Source organism: Idiotropiscis lumnitzeri, chromosome 10, assembly GCF_059441095.1.
Source record: "Idiotropiscis lumnitzeri isolate Australia: NSW breed Sydney's pygmy pipehorse chromosome 10, RoL_Ilum_1.0, whole genome shotgun sequence".
NCBI classification, from domain to species: Eukaryota; Metazoa; Chordata; class Actinopteri; order Syngnathiformes; family Syngnathidae; genus Idiotropiscis; species Idiotropiscis lumnitzeri.
Genome location: NC_142400.1, coordinates 4,476,207 through 4,491,877, shown reverse-complemented (window position 1 = coordinate 4,491,877; position 15,671 = coordinate 4,476,207). Strand labels below are relative to the sequence as shown.

The 15,671-nt window shown below is 40.5% G+C and overlaps 1 protein-coding gene across 2 annotated transcripts; it reads right to left on the bottom strand.

Moving 5' to 3' along the window:
* Positions 1-119: 119 nt before the first annotated feature.
* Positions 120-15,621, bottom strand: ntd5 (ntl-dependent gene 5). 2 transcript variants are annotated; one of them, XM_088306594.1, is made up of 10 exons: positions 15,471-15,621; positions 15,183-15,310; positions 13,295-13,520; positions 11,397-11,531; positions 10,020-10,211; positions 4,895-5,021; positions 3,245-3,321; positions 1,952-2,134; positions 1,230-1,427; positions 120-1,142 (listed from the first exon to the last, which is right to left on the bottom strand). In XM_088306594.1, exons 3-10 carry the CDS (start codon positions 13,404-13,406, stop codon positions 1,054-1,056), a joined length of 1,113 nt encoding a protein of 370 aa, XP_088162720.1. In that variant the 5' UTR covers positions 13,407-13,520; positions 15,183-15,310; positions 15,471-15,621; the 3' UTR covers positions 120-1,053. The 2 variants fall into 2 exon arrangements, with proteins under 2 accessions (XP_088162720.1, XP_088162721.1); XM_088306595.1 differs by having other exon boundaries at positions 13,295-13,419.
* Between the last annotated feature and the right edge of the window lie 50 nt (positions 15,622-15,671).

The following is a 15,671-nucleotide window of genomic DNA, read 5'->3' as shown; positions in this document are numbered from 1 at the left end:
TAAAATAGCGGCACACAACTGCGTCATGTATATTACACGGAGCGGTTCAGAATCCAAATTTGTGTCAGACAGAGAAGTGCTCACCTCGGTCGGAAAAAAATGATACTGGAGCCAATGTAAATCTGAGTTGACTTTACTTCAAATCACTCCAACCACTAAAAAAAACTTAGAAGCATCAAGACTTCATGAGTCACGTCAAGCAGAGAAGAAGACAAAGAAGATACGGTGGAGCTAACATGGCAAAGAATGTGTGAAATGTAGTCTAGTGCAGTTCTCAGTGGACACTTCATTCGGTATACACCACATTTGATGGTCATCTCGAGCATTCGCCAGGAAACTACCGCGTTAATTTTTACAGTCGCCTATAGATGCCAGAAGGTGGCAGCAGAGTGCTACTTTTCTATCAGATTAGGCTTTGGCATCTCATAGAAGCTCCTCCTCTCATTTAAATTTTTGACAAGATGCCATGAGATGGCACCACAGCACTACTTTTATTTGTGACACCCAAATTTACATTTTTAGATTGTCTGGTTGTGCTAAATGAAATCTCCACCGAGTGTATGCATGACCATGGAGGCACGGTGACCGCTATTTACAATATATTGCAGCATCATTACTTTATAGTTTTGGTGTAGCAGAACTTTGAAGCGGGAGCGGTGAGGATTGAATTAAAAAAAAAAAGAAGTCTTATTTATCAAAACAGTCATTATGACTTGAAATTAGTACATGTTGAAAATGATCTGTGTCTGACGAGAAACGTGCAGTCGCGACTACCAGTAAAAAAAAAAAAAAAAAAAAAGGATATTTAACGTCTTTAGCCGTCAATGGCAGTAAACGAGTTAAACATGCTACTGTCGAAACGTGACTGTTTTAACAAATGTTACATTTTACTTTTTGCAAATGTAGTTTTATGGAGTAGAGGGGAGGGGCAAATGAACAGAACAGCGTTCAAACCATACACCGGGAGGCACAGATCAGGCAGTTTGGCCCACTGATCCACAGCAACAGGCGACGTTCACGGTGTTACAAGTGTGGCACAAGAGCGCTACGAGGTCAGAAGGTCTCTGCGTCGGCGTCGACGCACGCTTCAATCTCGGAGATGAGCCGGTGAGGGAAGAATTTATACTGCAGCCATGTGGGCTCTGCAAATCAAACAGAAGCTCAGAAAATCTCACAGCAGCCTTCGACCGTCAACAAACCGGACCGCGGATGTCCCGTCGACGACCTACCGAGGTAGCAGGCCGGCGGCTGCAGCTTGCCGTCGAAACACGTCTGCGCGGCACGGAAGCTGCACTGCTTGTGAGCGTGTTTGCAGAAGAACGTCACGTTTTCTCCGTGAGGGACCATTGCGTCTGTGATGTCAAAAGGCCATTGCCTCACGCCGTCAATCATCACGCGGCTCCTCTCGGCAGGGATGAGGCAGCGAGCTGGGAAAAGCAGACATTGTCACACACTTTGCCAGTCGTGGAAACATACGCCTACCGGCCACAACATTAGGTACACTTGCATAATCTATCTATGGGGAGCATAGTTTTAACTTGGATTCTAAAGCATTTACATTTGGGGCTGATTTCACTTTTGTTGTTAGATGATTCCATTTGCTTGCAGCATAACAGCTAAATGCTGCTTCACCATATAGTTGACCAGCTAAAAGGAAATAATTTCAATGAATACATATGTCATCTTAATTTAATCACATTTTTAGTTTGTTTCTGTGTGATTCTTTTTTAATCATGTCATTTTATTTTAATTTGTTTATGTACATGATATTTTTATGATTTTTAAAAACGGCTAAATAGTTCACTGTAAATAAAATGGAATACGTGTAAATAAATGTGTAGATGTTATTTTAATAATAATATTTCATACTTAATTTTGTAGTATGTTGCTTGTATAATGCTGTGACTCATATATTGATTCGGTCATCTCATCACACTCGGGTGTCGCTCACCTCTGCAGGATGGGGGCGCCGCGCTCCAGCTGCCGTTAGACAAACAGGTGACCTTCTGCGGTCCGTCCAGGCGGAAGTTTTTCTTACAGAGGTAATGGATGTCAAAGCCCACCTCGTACTCCGTCTTCTGGACGGCCACCACGTAGCCCTGCGCCACCTTGTCAGGAGGCTCACAGAACAACTCTGACCCGTGCCCACAAAGACATTTTTTGTAGTTGGTCGTTTACAGTCAACAACATGATCAACCTAAATTCAATATTTAGTCCGTCAAAATGTAATTCCAGTTGTTATACTCTTCATTTCATAATGTTTCTCTTAGTTGCCCTGTTTCCGAGCACATGTATGGAGACAATTTCTTTCGTCCAATCAGATTTCAGCCTCCATGTTGCCATGTAAATCTAATCTGCCCAGGGCCTTTTGAATCAGCAATTCTGGGGGATGAAATTTAAAACTATATTAGCAATGGGACTGTTTCCGATATGTCTCACGATATGGAAGTAGAATTGTGTGACTTGTCTCAGCCAATCAGATAAGAAAAGTAGCACATACTAATGAACAAGATGTATTTTCAAATATAAGAAAAAGTACTGCATAGTTTAGAGTTATGCCCTCATAATACATATATTGATTAAACTTAAAAACATATTAAAATCATTTTAATAATCATACTGCAGTAGGGTGTCGAGGTCAAAAACTCATAAATTCATTTTTCTTTTTTTAAATCTTGGACTTCAATGTTCAGGATTTGAATTTTTTTTGTTCAAATGATTATTTGCGACCATATGTATAAACTTATCCTACGTTGTTTATATTAATTTCTGAAAATAAATACAAAATACATAATTTACAGAAAATATTTTATTATTAATCATAAATACTATTTCTTTTATACAGTATATATTTTCAAATAATGAAGACTGTTTTGCTGCATAATTTTTTTTAGAGAGACAGTAAAGAATAAAATACTTCAAATAAATTACACAATAACAATAAATAAAAATAAATTAATTTTTCATTTGTCGCCGTGTCAATCAAGTGACCGTTGTTATGTATGCAATGTCATACTCCACCACTAGAGAGCAGTAAAGCACTGTGAAACTGACTACTTCATGGAGCAAGTGTGACGTTTGGAAGGCTTCTTTTCCTATTATAGTTGAAAATATAGCTGGCTTTCCAGATACAGAGCGTTAATTATCGACTCATTATGTCACGGAGCCAGCGTGCGCGTGGGGGAGGAAATAAATGTGAAAACAAAACAAACATTGCAGGTGTACGCCTGGATCGCTCACTTACTTTTACAGATGGGATGAGGATACTGCCAGGTTTGATTCTCCTGACAGTGATTCTCACGTCTTCCAACTATGTCGGCCCTGTGTAGGAAAAAAAAAAGAGGGACAGGCAGATGGCTCGTGAGTGACATGTGACAGGATAGACAGCAAAAGATGCTACGCTGCATGAAGGGAAAAAAAACAAATGCTGATGAAAAGGGAGGGGAAAAAAAGGTGTGAATGATTCCTTTTCATTTCTGTCTGGCTCACATCGCCACTCATCTTCCCGCTGTGGATGAGTCAATGTGGAAGGGAGTCCATTCAACACGAGCTTGTAATCACGAGCCGTTTCGCTCAATAGATGGAGAGAATGAGCCGGCCCACATCACTTTGGGGCCCCAAGCAAAATTGGACTTTGGGGCCCTTTATATCTGCCAAAAAGGCGGATTTTTGAACAGTCATTGTTGAATTTCCACTTAAGAGGATTTGAATACATTGCTATTGTATTATTATGTACAGTTTAAACAAACAATGCGTTTAGATATGACAAAATTAAGTATCCATGGCTAAATAATGATTTTATTACATTTTGCACAAAGCCCTGGCTAATATAAAGTTAGTGCTTTGGCGTCATCTAAAAACAACTATATAAAAATGAGACCATAGCTCTGTCTAAAAGAAAAGTATTGCTTTGCCGCCATCTAGTGGCATCAACAGGCAGTCATACATTTTTTTGAAGGGTGGGATGGCAATTACTGGCTAAATTTAAATTTTCATTCGTTCATAAAACTACATGTGCCCCTTGAGATGCAAATGTAATTTGTTCCGTTAGCACATTTGTAACGCAAAACTCTCTTGAATCAGCTTTAAAAAATTCCAGTCAACTTTAAAAAAAAAAAAAAGAAAAATATAAAATTTTGAATATTATCCCTCTATATTGACATACGTATTGAGGCATAATTGAATAGAATTTTAAAAATTGAACATTTTTTGCCACATTTTTTTTTTCAACTCAGTTCACATTGTGCTGCTCCTTCTGGTATGCACACGTTGGCCACCTGGGGGCGGTATAATACAAAATATACATACATGAAGCCGATGAAAACACCGCAGTAAACGGCAGTAATATGACGTGTTCTTTGAGGAAAAAAAAATAAAAATGTATTATCTGTTTAAGATAAAGAATAATAAAAGTCACCTTATATTCGTTGCTCCAGTATTGTGTTCAAATATCTGTCGCTTCAAGGCAAGGTTAGGTGGTTGTAAGATTAGTTTACCATTTTCCACATTGTTGCTTGTTGTGAAGTGAATTGAGTTTATTGCTACGACCAAAATAAACGACGTGAACCCAAATATTTTTAATGTCTGTTCTCTGCTGCTGGGGGGCTTCATAGTGGTCGCAGGTGGTCGGTCCTCTTCTGCCTTGGGCTGGCTCTAACTCCAAAACTGTATTAGAGCCATTCATCAGTCAGCAACCCCCTCGCTCTCAAACACCTCATCGCTCCTTCTTCTTCTTCTTCTTCACGCTCTGTCACTTCCTCCACATCCACCTCCGTACCACTTCAGGTTCACATGCAGCTGCAGCCTACACACATACTCACAGCCTGAACCCTCTCCTCTTTCCTCCTCCTCCTCCTCCTCCTCCACCACCTTCCCTTCTCCAGAGCTCACTCACCCTGACAGGCATCTGTAGCGGATGGCCGTCCCCACGGCGGCGGCGCCCTCGATGGCGAAGGTGTTCGTCACCTCCTCAGGAAGGAGGCACGTCGGGGAGGATGCGATTGGTTCACGGAGAGCAGATTCTGGAAGAACACGTTCATCAATTCAGTTGTTTAAAGACAACAGTTTATCTAACATGATGGTGAGGCATATATTTTAATGGTAATTTAAAAAAATATATTATTATGCTGATTTTTGACACTCGACGAAATATTAAAACTCCTTTTACCTATTTAAAATAATAATTTTTTTTTGTTCCAAGTGGACTTGTAACTGCACTGCATCCAGTGGTGTGCATAGGGAGGGGATGACGGGGTGGCAGCCTCGCGCATATAAAGCACCACACCAAGTCGAAAGCAAAATTTCAATGGGCAGCGAAAGTTATTTTGCAGGGCAGGATGGACAGTCAATTTGGACCGGGACAGCCCACAAACAGCAAAAATCCACTTGACGACCATTGAAATGCTTATGAAAAAGATCAATAAAATTTTTGAAGCACCCAAAATTCTTCCCCCCCCCCAAAAAACGGTGATAAAGATTCAATATATATTTCCTACAAAAACAAAACACGGGGAACCACACACCCAAAAAAAAAATGACAGAGGGGCCCGACCAGGAGCAGATGGATGGAGTGTTTTGGTCACCTCACCTCATTGGGGAGAAAAAAAATCATTTAATTTTAAATGAAGATGAACAAAATCATTACAACAAAATATCACACAGTATTTAGAAAATAAAACATTAAAAAGGTTTATTCATTTAGTTTTTTCAAGTTTGGCGGGCCGGATTAAAACATGTCACGGGCCACATGTGGCCCCCAGGCCATAGTTTGCCTATGGCTGCTTTAGTGGAACATGAAAAAAAATCACTTCCTATGAGGACAATCGCAGTTATATTTAACTTGAAATTCAATGCATTTTCATTTAATTATTTATGTTATGTATTTATTTATTATTTATAATTTATCTCCCATTTATGTACAAGAGATTTTAAAAGTGACGTTTTTTACATTTCTCGATATTATACCATGTTGTGGCTGTCCAATAAAACATATTTAAATATCACCAAACATAAAACAGATTGGAAAACAATTTTTGCGGTGTTGTTACTGAAAACAGCCTAGAAAATATAATTTCCATGTTCTGACATGACCAATCTGACATTGAGTGACCAAATGTCGAAATTTAACCACGTCACTTCAAAAAAAAAAAATTAAAAAATGACAACCTGGGACGTATTGCGGCATACAATGTGTGACTTTAGTGCTAAAACGCTTGCAGGGCTTTGTATGTGGAGGACGCTGAAGCACTTCAAGTACGCCCGACGGACAAGAAGCGAGGTCAACGGTCACGCATTAATGGAGGGTCTTGTTCTATTTAAGCCGCCGCCGCCGTTCTTAGGTAACGCATTAGAGCACCTTCTCCACAACAGCGTCATTGTATAACAGCTCGCGCCGGGAGAAAATAAAAGTTTGGAGTGCAAATAAAGATATCAAGAGCCTGCGCAGGTTGCTCAGTGGGGAGCGCCATGAAACGGCGGGCTCGCCTGAGGGGGGGCCATCTTTTGCTGTAAGAATGTAAAGGCACCTATGGGTGAGGGTGGTTGGCTGTGGATGAGAGCCGGCAGCTCAGTTCAACTGGTGCTGCCTCCCACACAAGCTGCAGCACCAAAGCCCAATGAAGCAGGTGTATAATCTCAGTCTTTTTTTTTTTTTTTTAAAAGCTACATTATGTATCAACTGCTGCGTCAGTGCAATGAGAATAAGGACACTAGTCAGAGGTGGCTAAAGTACTGACATTGTGTGCTGTATTTAAACAGAAGTACAGATACTTGAGTAAAAAAAAAAAAAAAAAGACTGGTTATGGTCTAAGTACTGATTGAACACGACTCAGCTCACTTCACAACAAGAGGCACTTTGACACACAGGGTAGAAAAAATGTCACGTTGAGAACTAGCTAGCGTTAGCGCAACGGTTATGCTATCAAAACAATGGGTTCCTGTTGCTTTGCTAACATTGTGACTTAAGGATCAAACTAATGCAGAGTTAAACACACACACACACACACACACACACACACACACACACACACACCCCACACACACACAAATTGTATGTGTTTTTTTGTTAGTTTTTTTTGTCAGATTTGACTGTTTTTGAAGGCTGGCACAAGATAACACGTTCACCATACTAAATTCTTGGAGCCAACCACATCAAATCTCTCATAAAGTCCCCATTAAAGTGAATTCCGAGATTTGTTTTTCGAAATACTTTTTACATGTTTGTCTTCATTTGGATCAGTGAGGCAAATGCGAGTTACTTAGTTGTTATTATCACCCCATTTCTACCACTACATGCAGTTAGCTAGCTAGCTGGCTACACCTCAACCCTGAAAATGCATTTTTGATGGATTCCACAATTTAAAGAACAGCTAGATTATGATTAATTTAAGTCACAAGCAAGGATGAGAGCCTGCAACCTGTTTCAGGCCCGGAGGAGCCCTAGATAGCCTCGCTAGCTTGCTATATCACAAGCTAGCTGGTAGCTTGAGCCTCTCATCATGCCGTGGAAAGCTCTGCGATGACCTGGTGAGTTTAATTCCATGTCTATCAAATGTGTAGAGTAAACTTAAATGCTCAAGTACCGTGGTGTCAAGAAATACACAAATTAGCGATTTACTTATTTAACATTGCACTAGCCAAATACATTCAAAGCTAAAGCTGAACATTCTTTGAATAACTGGACTTTCAAGTAGACTTGTACCAGACAATACGGCACCAGGACTGTTTAAGTATTAGCTCATAAAAGCCAGGCATTGGCATGTTTGTGACCTGTTGATAAACTCTGATCTCTTGCTCTGGCGGAAATACAAAGAGAAGATTGATGGGCAAATATAAATATAAATTAATAAATAAAATAAAAAAATAAAAAATAAATAAATTAATTAATAAATAAAAAAATTATATATATATATATATATATATATAATTTATTTACATATATTATATATTTTATTTTAATTATTTATTTATTTATTAAATTTGTTTTTTTAAGTATCGATAAAAATGATATTTTATATCCAGAATACAACAGCACAATCTTGCTAGGATAATTCAGCCTCAAACAATTCATTTACAGTCATCAAACTCAATCTGCATAGTATTTGTACTCAATTACTTCAATTACAATTACTTACTTTAAAACTCAACACCAACCCCTTGCCTCAACGCTGCTTTTGGCTGCCATTGTAGAGCGAGCCCTGATCGGAGGCCCCTCGCATGGAAGAGGATGAGAGGGAGAAGGAGATGAGAGGAGAGCGGGGAAGAGAAAGGCCTCAAGCAGCATGACCAGCTCAGCCCTCTCTCTCTCTTTCTCGCTCACTCGCTCCCTCTTTGACTCTGTGGACTGTGATGGGCCGCCCACACACGCACACGCACACAAAATGAACCCCCTCTCTACAATACACACACATCTACACTCGCATCTCTGTGTGCCACTTTGACAGTGATCGGCCGCCCACAGGCTCTCAGCAGGCATGAAGGAGCTCCAAAACACACACGCACGCACACACACACACGCGCAGTTGCAAAGCGGCGCTCTCACACGTTTAAAAAACCCACCTACCTTCTGGCCGTCTCTCAGCAGCACGGCTACTCGACACCAAACACAGAGCTGACAATGGTATCCTCATTTCACATTTCACGGCCTTCCAAAAGGCTCCAAAAGATCTGAGCGCGTGCGCGTTTGCGCTGCATCGGCACCCTTTTAAAGTGTGTTTTTCTTATGAGAGCTGGCAAGCTGACAAGAGAAATAAGCGTCAAGTTTTTGAAGGCGTTTCTGCTGCGAGTAAGTGCTTGTGCGTCGTGGGATTTGATTTGTGAGTTCAACATTAACACGTGTTGAGTATTTGGAAGAATATTCATTCAAGGCGACACGGTGTGAGAGCGGTTCATGTCTGGCGTGTGGTTCTGAGTTTGAATCTCAAATTGGGCCCTTTTTTCACATTTGTTAAACGGATATATACGAGTTACCTGGTAAAAAATATGCACGGTAAGAAGCCTGAGATTTCAAATCCAAAGCACAAGAAATGTGTCGGAGACAGATAGATCATTTCATCGGGTGAGCGAAAGTAGATTCGGTAGCGTCACAAAAGGTTTTCAAAGCTTTCCACATGACCAGGTTGTTAATTTGTAAAAGGTAGAAAAGAGAAGTTTGCTTCGATACCTTGTATCAGTGCTCGCCCTTGGCGAGTATTGATGGTTTGAATAATTCGCTCATTATTGTTACATGAACGCCAATTACAGTGTCAATCAAAAGTGAGCAGTATTTCTTTTCGAATAAAAGGGCTCTTGTTTGGTTATACAAGTATTCGTGTTTACAATTAAGGTACAAGGCTGAGACCAAAATATTTTTCAAGCAGCAAAGCTGCGGTCGCTATGGCAACGCGGAGGCCAGTCAAACACAATGGCCTTCATTCTTGAGTATGTGACTCTATTTTGTCTCTCACTGACACAACACAAGGTCTACTTCAATCTTTGGACACATGCACGCACAACATCTGCTCGGGGGGGAAATGAAAAGAGAGAAAAAAAAAACGTGACTGTCTGGTATTATTCAGTGGTACCTTGACTGGGTTTGAAACATTTTTTTTTCCTGGTGCTTGTGAGTAAGACATGAAATTAAAAAAAAATAAATAAATGAATAAAAAATCTTAATGCAATCTAAACAAAAATACTAAAAAATAATCACAAAAATAATTTGTCAAATTAAAGAAATATGCCGTTAATGTTAATCCAACTCTTCATTTTAAAATTTTTCTCTACTTTCTTCTCTTGCCATGACTCTGCAGGGTGTGATGGCTTATTAATTAGGCACTTTAAATGAAGCCCTAACCATGTGATCGCCCCCTGGTGGTTGGCAAAGTGTCGAATTAGAAACGCGACAGAGGCCACTTTTGGAACGTCAATAACGTTCATTGAATCGTGGCAGACAAAATCAAGATCGTGATTCAAATTCTCCCACCCTGTCACCTGTGCAAGGTCCACGCGGGATGAAATAAATTACAGGACAACTCTTCACGCACCTGTGCAAATGGACTCGTCACCGCTCCACTGACGGTCGCCTTGGCAACGGCGAATGGTGACATCCAGGCCGCCGGGTAAAGCAAAGCCCGGCTTGCATCGCACTTCCAGGAAGGCGGAGAAGGTATTAGTGGGGGAGAGCAGTTGAGCCACGGCGTCCACTCGGGGGGGCAGAGGCCAGCGACAGGTGCGACCTGGGGAGGGGTTGACGGGTGGGGGGGCAACACCCAAGGGGGAGGCAGAAGCGGGCGGTCAGCAGGCCTTTGTTAGTCTCAAGTCAGAAATAGTGACCCGCAGTACATTTAAGATAATATTTTCCATTAGATTATTCTAATTAAATACTTCTCCCGCCCACCAAAACAACTCTCACACATCGCAAAGGTCCGCTTATCACTCTTGTTTTACAAGCTCTAAAAACATTTTTTTTGTCTTAGTGAAACATTTTTTGTTTAGAAGTGTTAAAAATGTGGGTGTTGAGAGAAGATTTTAATCTTAAATCTTGAGAGTAATTGGCTCTCGGATTTCACCCGCCCCAAGAAAAAAAGCACACTCCCACCCAAAACTCTCAGTTACACTCTCACACTAACTCATCACCTGTCAAGTCACTCTCGAACGCCTGCCAAAAAAGAAACACTAATTGGAGGAACCATTACATAAGTAATTAAATGTAGTTAAAGCCTCTCTCAGACTTTCACTAAGAAACTCTCACACATACCAAGAAAGACTTTCACAAACACCCAAAAACTCTTACCTTCACTAAAAAGAAAAATTAAAAAAAAAAATCTACCAAATTTTTTCACACCACAAAAAAACCCTCATGATCATCAGTCTCTCACTTTCATGGGAAACACTCTCACACATGCCCAAAAGATACTGGCAATAGCACCCGCAAGAAACAACACCCCCCTCCAAAAAAAAAACACACTAAACAATGAGGAGAAAAAAAAAAGGCCACACTTTTCAGTGTAGACATTTATTTGTCAAAAATCATGATGTGAAAGAAACGAAGAACGGTGGATTAAAAGAATCTCAAGCGTAATGGGACTTTTTTATGGTATGTGTGAGAGTTTTTTTTATCTGAGTGTGAATATTAAATGTTATTTTTGGCACCTCGGCGTATATCCCTTCACACCTCACAAGTCATTTTCATTCAGCAATCATCGTGACAATCAGTGAGCAGCCCCGCATAAGACACTCCCTCCTGATGTGGTATGCTTTGGATCACAAAATAATCCTTTCCTTGGCCACACTTTTCTCACGTCATCATTTTAAGACAAGTCGACGACATGCATGAGTGTGTTGACACAGCTGTGAGTAAACACAATGACAACGGGGCGTGGACACACACGGGCGCACACACGCGGAGAGAAACAAGCTACCTGGAGCCACACAGCTGAGCCCACACTGTCCGTCGCACAGACACTGCCGCTTGCCGCTGCAGTCTTGGTCGCCTTTGCACGGACGCGGACACGTCCTCCTTCTCTCGACTCCCACGAGTCTCTTCGGGCATGACTCTGTTGAGAGCGCACACACACACACAAACACACACACTTTTACAATTCCGGGCATTTGGCCTTTTGTTTTGCCATTCTGCATTCATGTCCCCCCCGTTGTAAAACATCTAACACCTCTAAGTTTCACAAAGAGATTTTGTTGGCCTCTTCTGCTCTTTATTGTGTTTGACGAAAGAGCAAATCCAGTGTGGGTGGGCCGGCCAAATGTTTGCCACCCAGGTTGCCTTTTGAGGGCTTTGATCAAGGGTGGGAAAAGTGTGGCCCGGGCCCCCCTGAGTGTTTTTATTACAATGAGGCTTGTCATATTTGTTGAATTAATTAGCTTTCTTTTTTTCTAAAATTGGTGAATTTTGATGTAGTTTGTAAGTATTATTAATTAACTCGTTCACTGCCAGCATATGTAAAATGAATAGAATTTTTGACGTGTATACCCGTCAATGGCAGTGAATGTAAATATTGCCATTTTATTTAACTGTAAATAATACATATTAGCACGATGATCATTTTTTTGTTGTTTTAAAGCCTGAAAGAATTATTCGTTTGAACAAAGTAAATCAAAAAAATAATAAAATACAGTTTGAGAATGAATTATTACTGAATTATCATTGCAATACGATTTGGGTCAATTTTTTTCATAAATGTTGGTGCTCAAGCACCAAAGTTGGCACACTCCGGATTTAAATGGCAATAAAATAAACTGCACAGTCATTTGGCTCCCACATTTTTTCAGATCGATATCACTCTGGCTATTCACTCTTGAGTACCACGAGTAATTAGGATACTGAAAATGTCAATTAACACAGTGAACAAAGACTTTTCTGTCTTTCTGACACACTTGATGACTCACCCGAGTGTCAAACGTCCGCAGTTTGGCACCAATCACTGGCAAGTGAGACTTATTCTATGTCAGATTTATTTATTTTTGCCTGAAGTATTGGGTTGCTGGTATCGGCATCCTTCATGACTACCCTATACCTTGAAATCAGGCCAGTTTCGGCTCGATAGCGATACCTGGTATCAGTACTCGCCCATCCCCAATAATCATAATCATAATAAAATGACTTCGATTTAGCGGTAGCTCTCGTCTAGGGTACTTAACAACTCATGATGAATTAAAATATATCTTAGAAAGTTTGTGTGTGTTTGTGTGATGCATGCTCAGATGAACAGATGGTGCTTGTGTTTGAGTTTTTTTTTTTTTTTTTTTAAATATCCAGAGAAGCAGCATCACAGGTTTTAGTCGCTTTTAGCACTTACATTCAAAGTCTCTCCTTATTTTCATTCATTTTCCTTGCTTTTTATAATCCATCATATCACATGTTCCACAGCCAAATCCGTGTTTTTAGTAGCATGCCAACCTCCCTCCCAACACAACACTGGAGCAGGAAGAGGCCAGGAAAGGAGGAGACAGCCCGAATAGGATCGCTGGGCAAGAATGAAAACATGTGCGTGCGCTACCGTATACCAGACAAATATAGATATATTTTTTACATTTCTAAAACCAAAACACACATGTGCCACACAATGTACAGTACATACGTGTAGTGCACACATACTATTGTGAAATACATTGCATAAATTGTAAAATGTCTTCACAGGTTTTACTTTTTATCATTAGATTAACAGCGGAGCGCAATTAGAATTAACTTCAAAAGAAACCATGAACATTTTATGTTATTTACATTTTCAACTGTCTCCAGCATGCACAGCCATTATATCAATATTTATTTTTTTTTTGCAAATGACGGGGTGGCTTACTGTACCTGCAGTAGGCTGCGGGGTCACGCTCGCAGTCAGAGCGCACACGAAGGACAGGAGCAGCAGTGCACGGTCCATCCTTGAAGCCAGGCCTGCGACCATCTGAGGGTGGGACATGCCCACACACGGCCTTTGGAGGGAACAGGGAAGAGTGGGAGGGGTGGACAAGGGTCATCAAAAAGAAAAGGAGGGAGTTTTTGGAAGTGGGGGAGAGATTGCAACACATCCGGGCTGTGGTAAGGAGGAGAGAAAGCAAAAATTCCAGTCAGAAGGACCTTTCACCCATTTCGGGGGACACGGCAAATTCAATTAAATGTGATTAAATTATGAGACATTCTGCGCAAAGAAAAATCTGAAGGCTAGTTAAATTATATATCGGACATATAATTATTGTATTTATAAATACAGTTAAATTATACATATATATATACATATACATATATATATATGTATATATATATATATATATATATAATTTCTTTTTTTTTTTTTAAATACACCATCCACCATCCATTGACTATTCGCTGATGTCAAAACTAAGCAAAAGAGTACAAGTAGTAATTTGGTAAAACCAAACAATAAATGTTCAATTATACCCGCCGTTTCTGCTCTGCCCGCTTTGACCTCTTGGGGGCAGTATAGGTCACGCATATATATGTACATTAAGATAAAAAGTGTAGAAGTTGAAAGTGGCAAACCAGTCAGCCACCGTGCCGCCCACACACAAATACAGAGTAAATTAAATCGAAATATCCGTAGAATCTGTAGAGAAAAAAAATCCTAATAGATAACAGTGTACAAAGTCCAGTACACAAATCAATCCGAACTAAGTGAAATCGCAATGAGTCACACATAAAGAAAAAAAAAAAAAAAGAACCTAACGTGTTTAGAACGTGGGCGCAAACCTCACGTGAGAATGGGTGGGGGGACATGAACATATTTTAAAGTAAATTTCAATGTTCAAAGCAAATGATTTGCATGTTTGGACAGGTTAGTCATCAAAACAGGAGTGGACAGAAAACAAACTGACTCATTCCACTGCGTGGTGTTGAGGACTGGGTCATTTGGATGGCTACCGTTAGGTCAGAACTAGTTGGAGGGCGGCATAAAGTTGCCTTTGCTTTTCTACACGAGCACAGTTGATTTGAAACAAAGAAAAGAAGATTTGACCCGAGTGGAGACTTTTAAATGAAGACGTTTAGCTACAACCCAAAAAAAAAAAAAAAAGGAAAAGATAAACTAAACACAAACCAGGAGTAAACAATGAGCACCGCTCATACACAGGACAGCGAGATAAGACGCTGCCAGAAAATGTTTCAATACGAGCCGCCCAGGTTGTGGAATCACATTTTTTAAACAAGTGAAACCAAGGACAAGGGGAGGAAAGTTTGGAAAAGAGAAGAAGCAGTTTGTGATCCAAAGCATATACTCCGGTGAGAGATTGATGGTGACGGCAGTCTTATAACATTCGCAAGTATAGCTGCTCATGAAACATGTTGATTAAAGTAGTCGCTACTAACGGAGGATGAATTGGGAAGTTCGTAGGGCGACACGTTGCTCATATTAAATCAGTTGAATGAATTTGATGTCATGTTGTTGAATAACAATTCCGCCGTTTTGGCTTTATACCGCCCTCTGCTGTCAACTGAAACATCAACGAGCCTTCGGGCTCGCATTGCGAACGTCACAAGGTGAAATTTAGAAAACAGGTGAGCAGTGATGTGTACAATTGGAGCCTGGGAAATTCAGTATAGTATGATTTCACTGATAAGTTTCATAGTTTGGCTGGTCCTGCGATTTATACTCAGGTGCAACTTGTAAATAATTATTATAATCATAATTATAGGAAGGAAAGGAAAGGAAAACAAATATTGTTGGTTTATAATTGCTCACCTTAATTTGAATCCTGCTTTGCATCGAAGCCTAATTCAACGTTCACGTCAAATCCGCTTTAATTAGCTTTCGTTTCACCAGCGGAGGTGTTCACAACGCAGCCGCTCACTCGCGCTCACGGGGAGGGGCTTCAATTTGTGACGTCACAGCATTTCCGGTAGAAAACAAAGGAAAAAAAGGTTTCGACATCGCGTTCAAGAGGCCGACACTATGCTAAAGCTAACGTAAACAATGTCTGGGTAAAATTGAACAGCTGTTAAATGAAAAAAAAAATGAAGTAAAATATACCAGGTACGTCAAACTCCTCGCTCATTTGTCTCCAACCCTGGACACGTTTTTTTTTCTGTCCCTGTAGTTGGCCGCGTTATAAAGCCGTGGATGTCCACTGACAGCAACGATAATTTCCGCCTCCACCCGCCAAGTGTACGTTACGCAGTGTGTGACGTAATACGTCGCGTAGCTGATTGGCTGGCGCGTGGCTACAAGCTA

Excerpts from the sequence above, each read along its gene's own strand:
- ntd5 (XM_088306594.1), bottom strand. The coding sequence starts at position 13,406 with ATGTCCCACCCTCAGATGGTCGCAGGCCTGGCTTCAAGGATGGACCGT. Across the intron at positions 3,322-4,894 it reads CGCTACAGATGCCTGTCAGG|GGCCGACATAGTTGGAAGAC; the intron begins GTGAGTGAGCTC and ends TTTCCTACACAG. Across the intron at positions 1,143-1,229 it reads GCCGCCGGCCTGCTACCTCG|AGCCCACATGGCTGCAGTAT; the intron begins GTAGGTCGTCGA and ends TTTGATTTGCAG.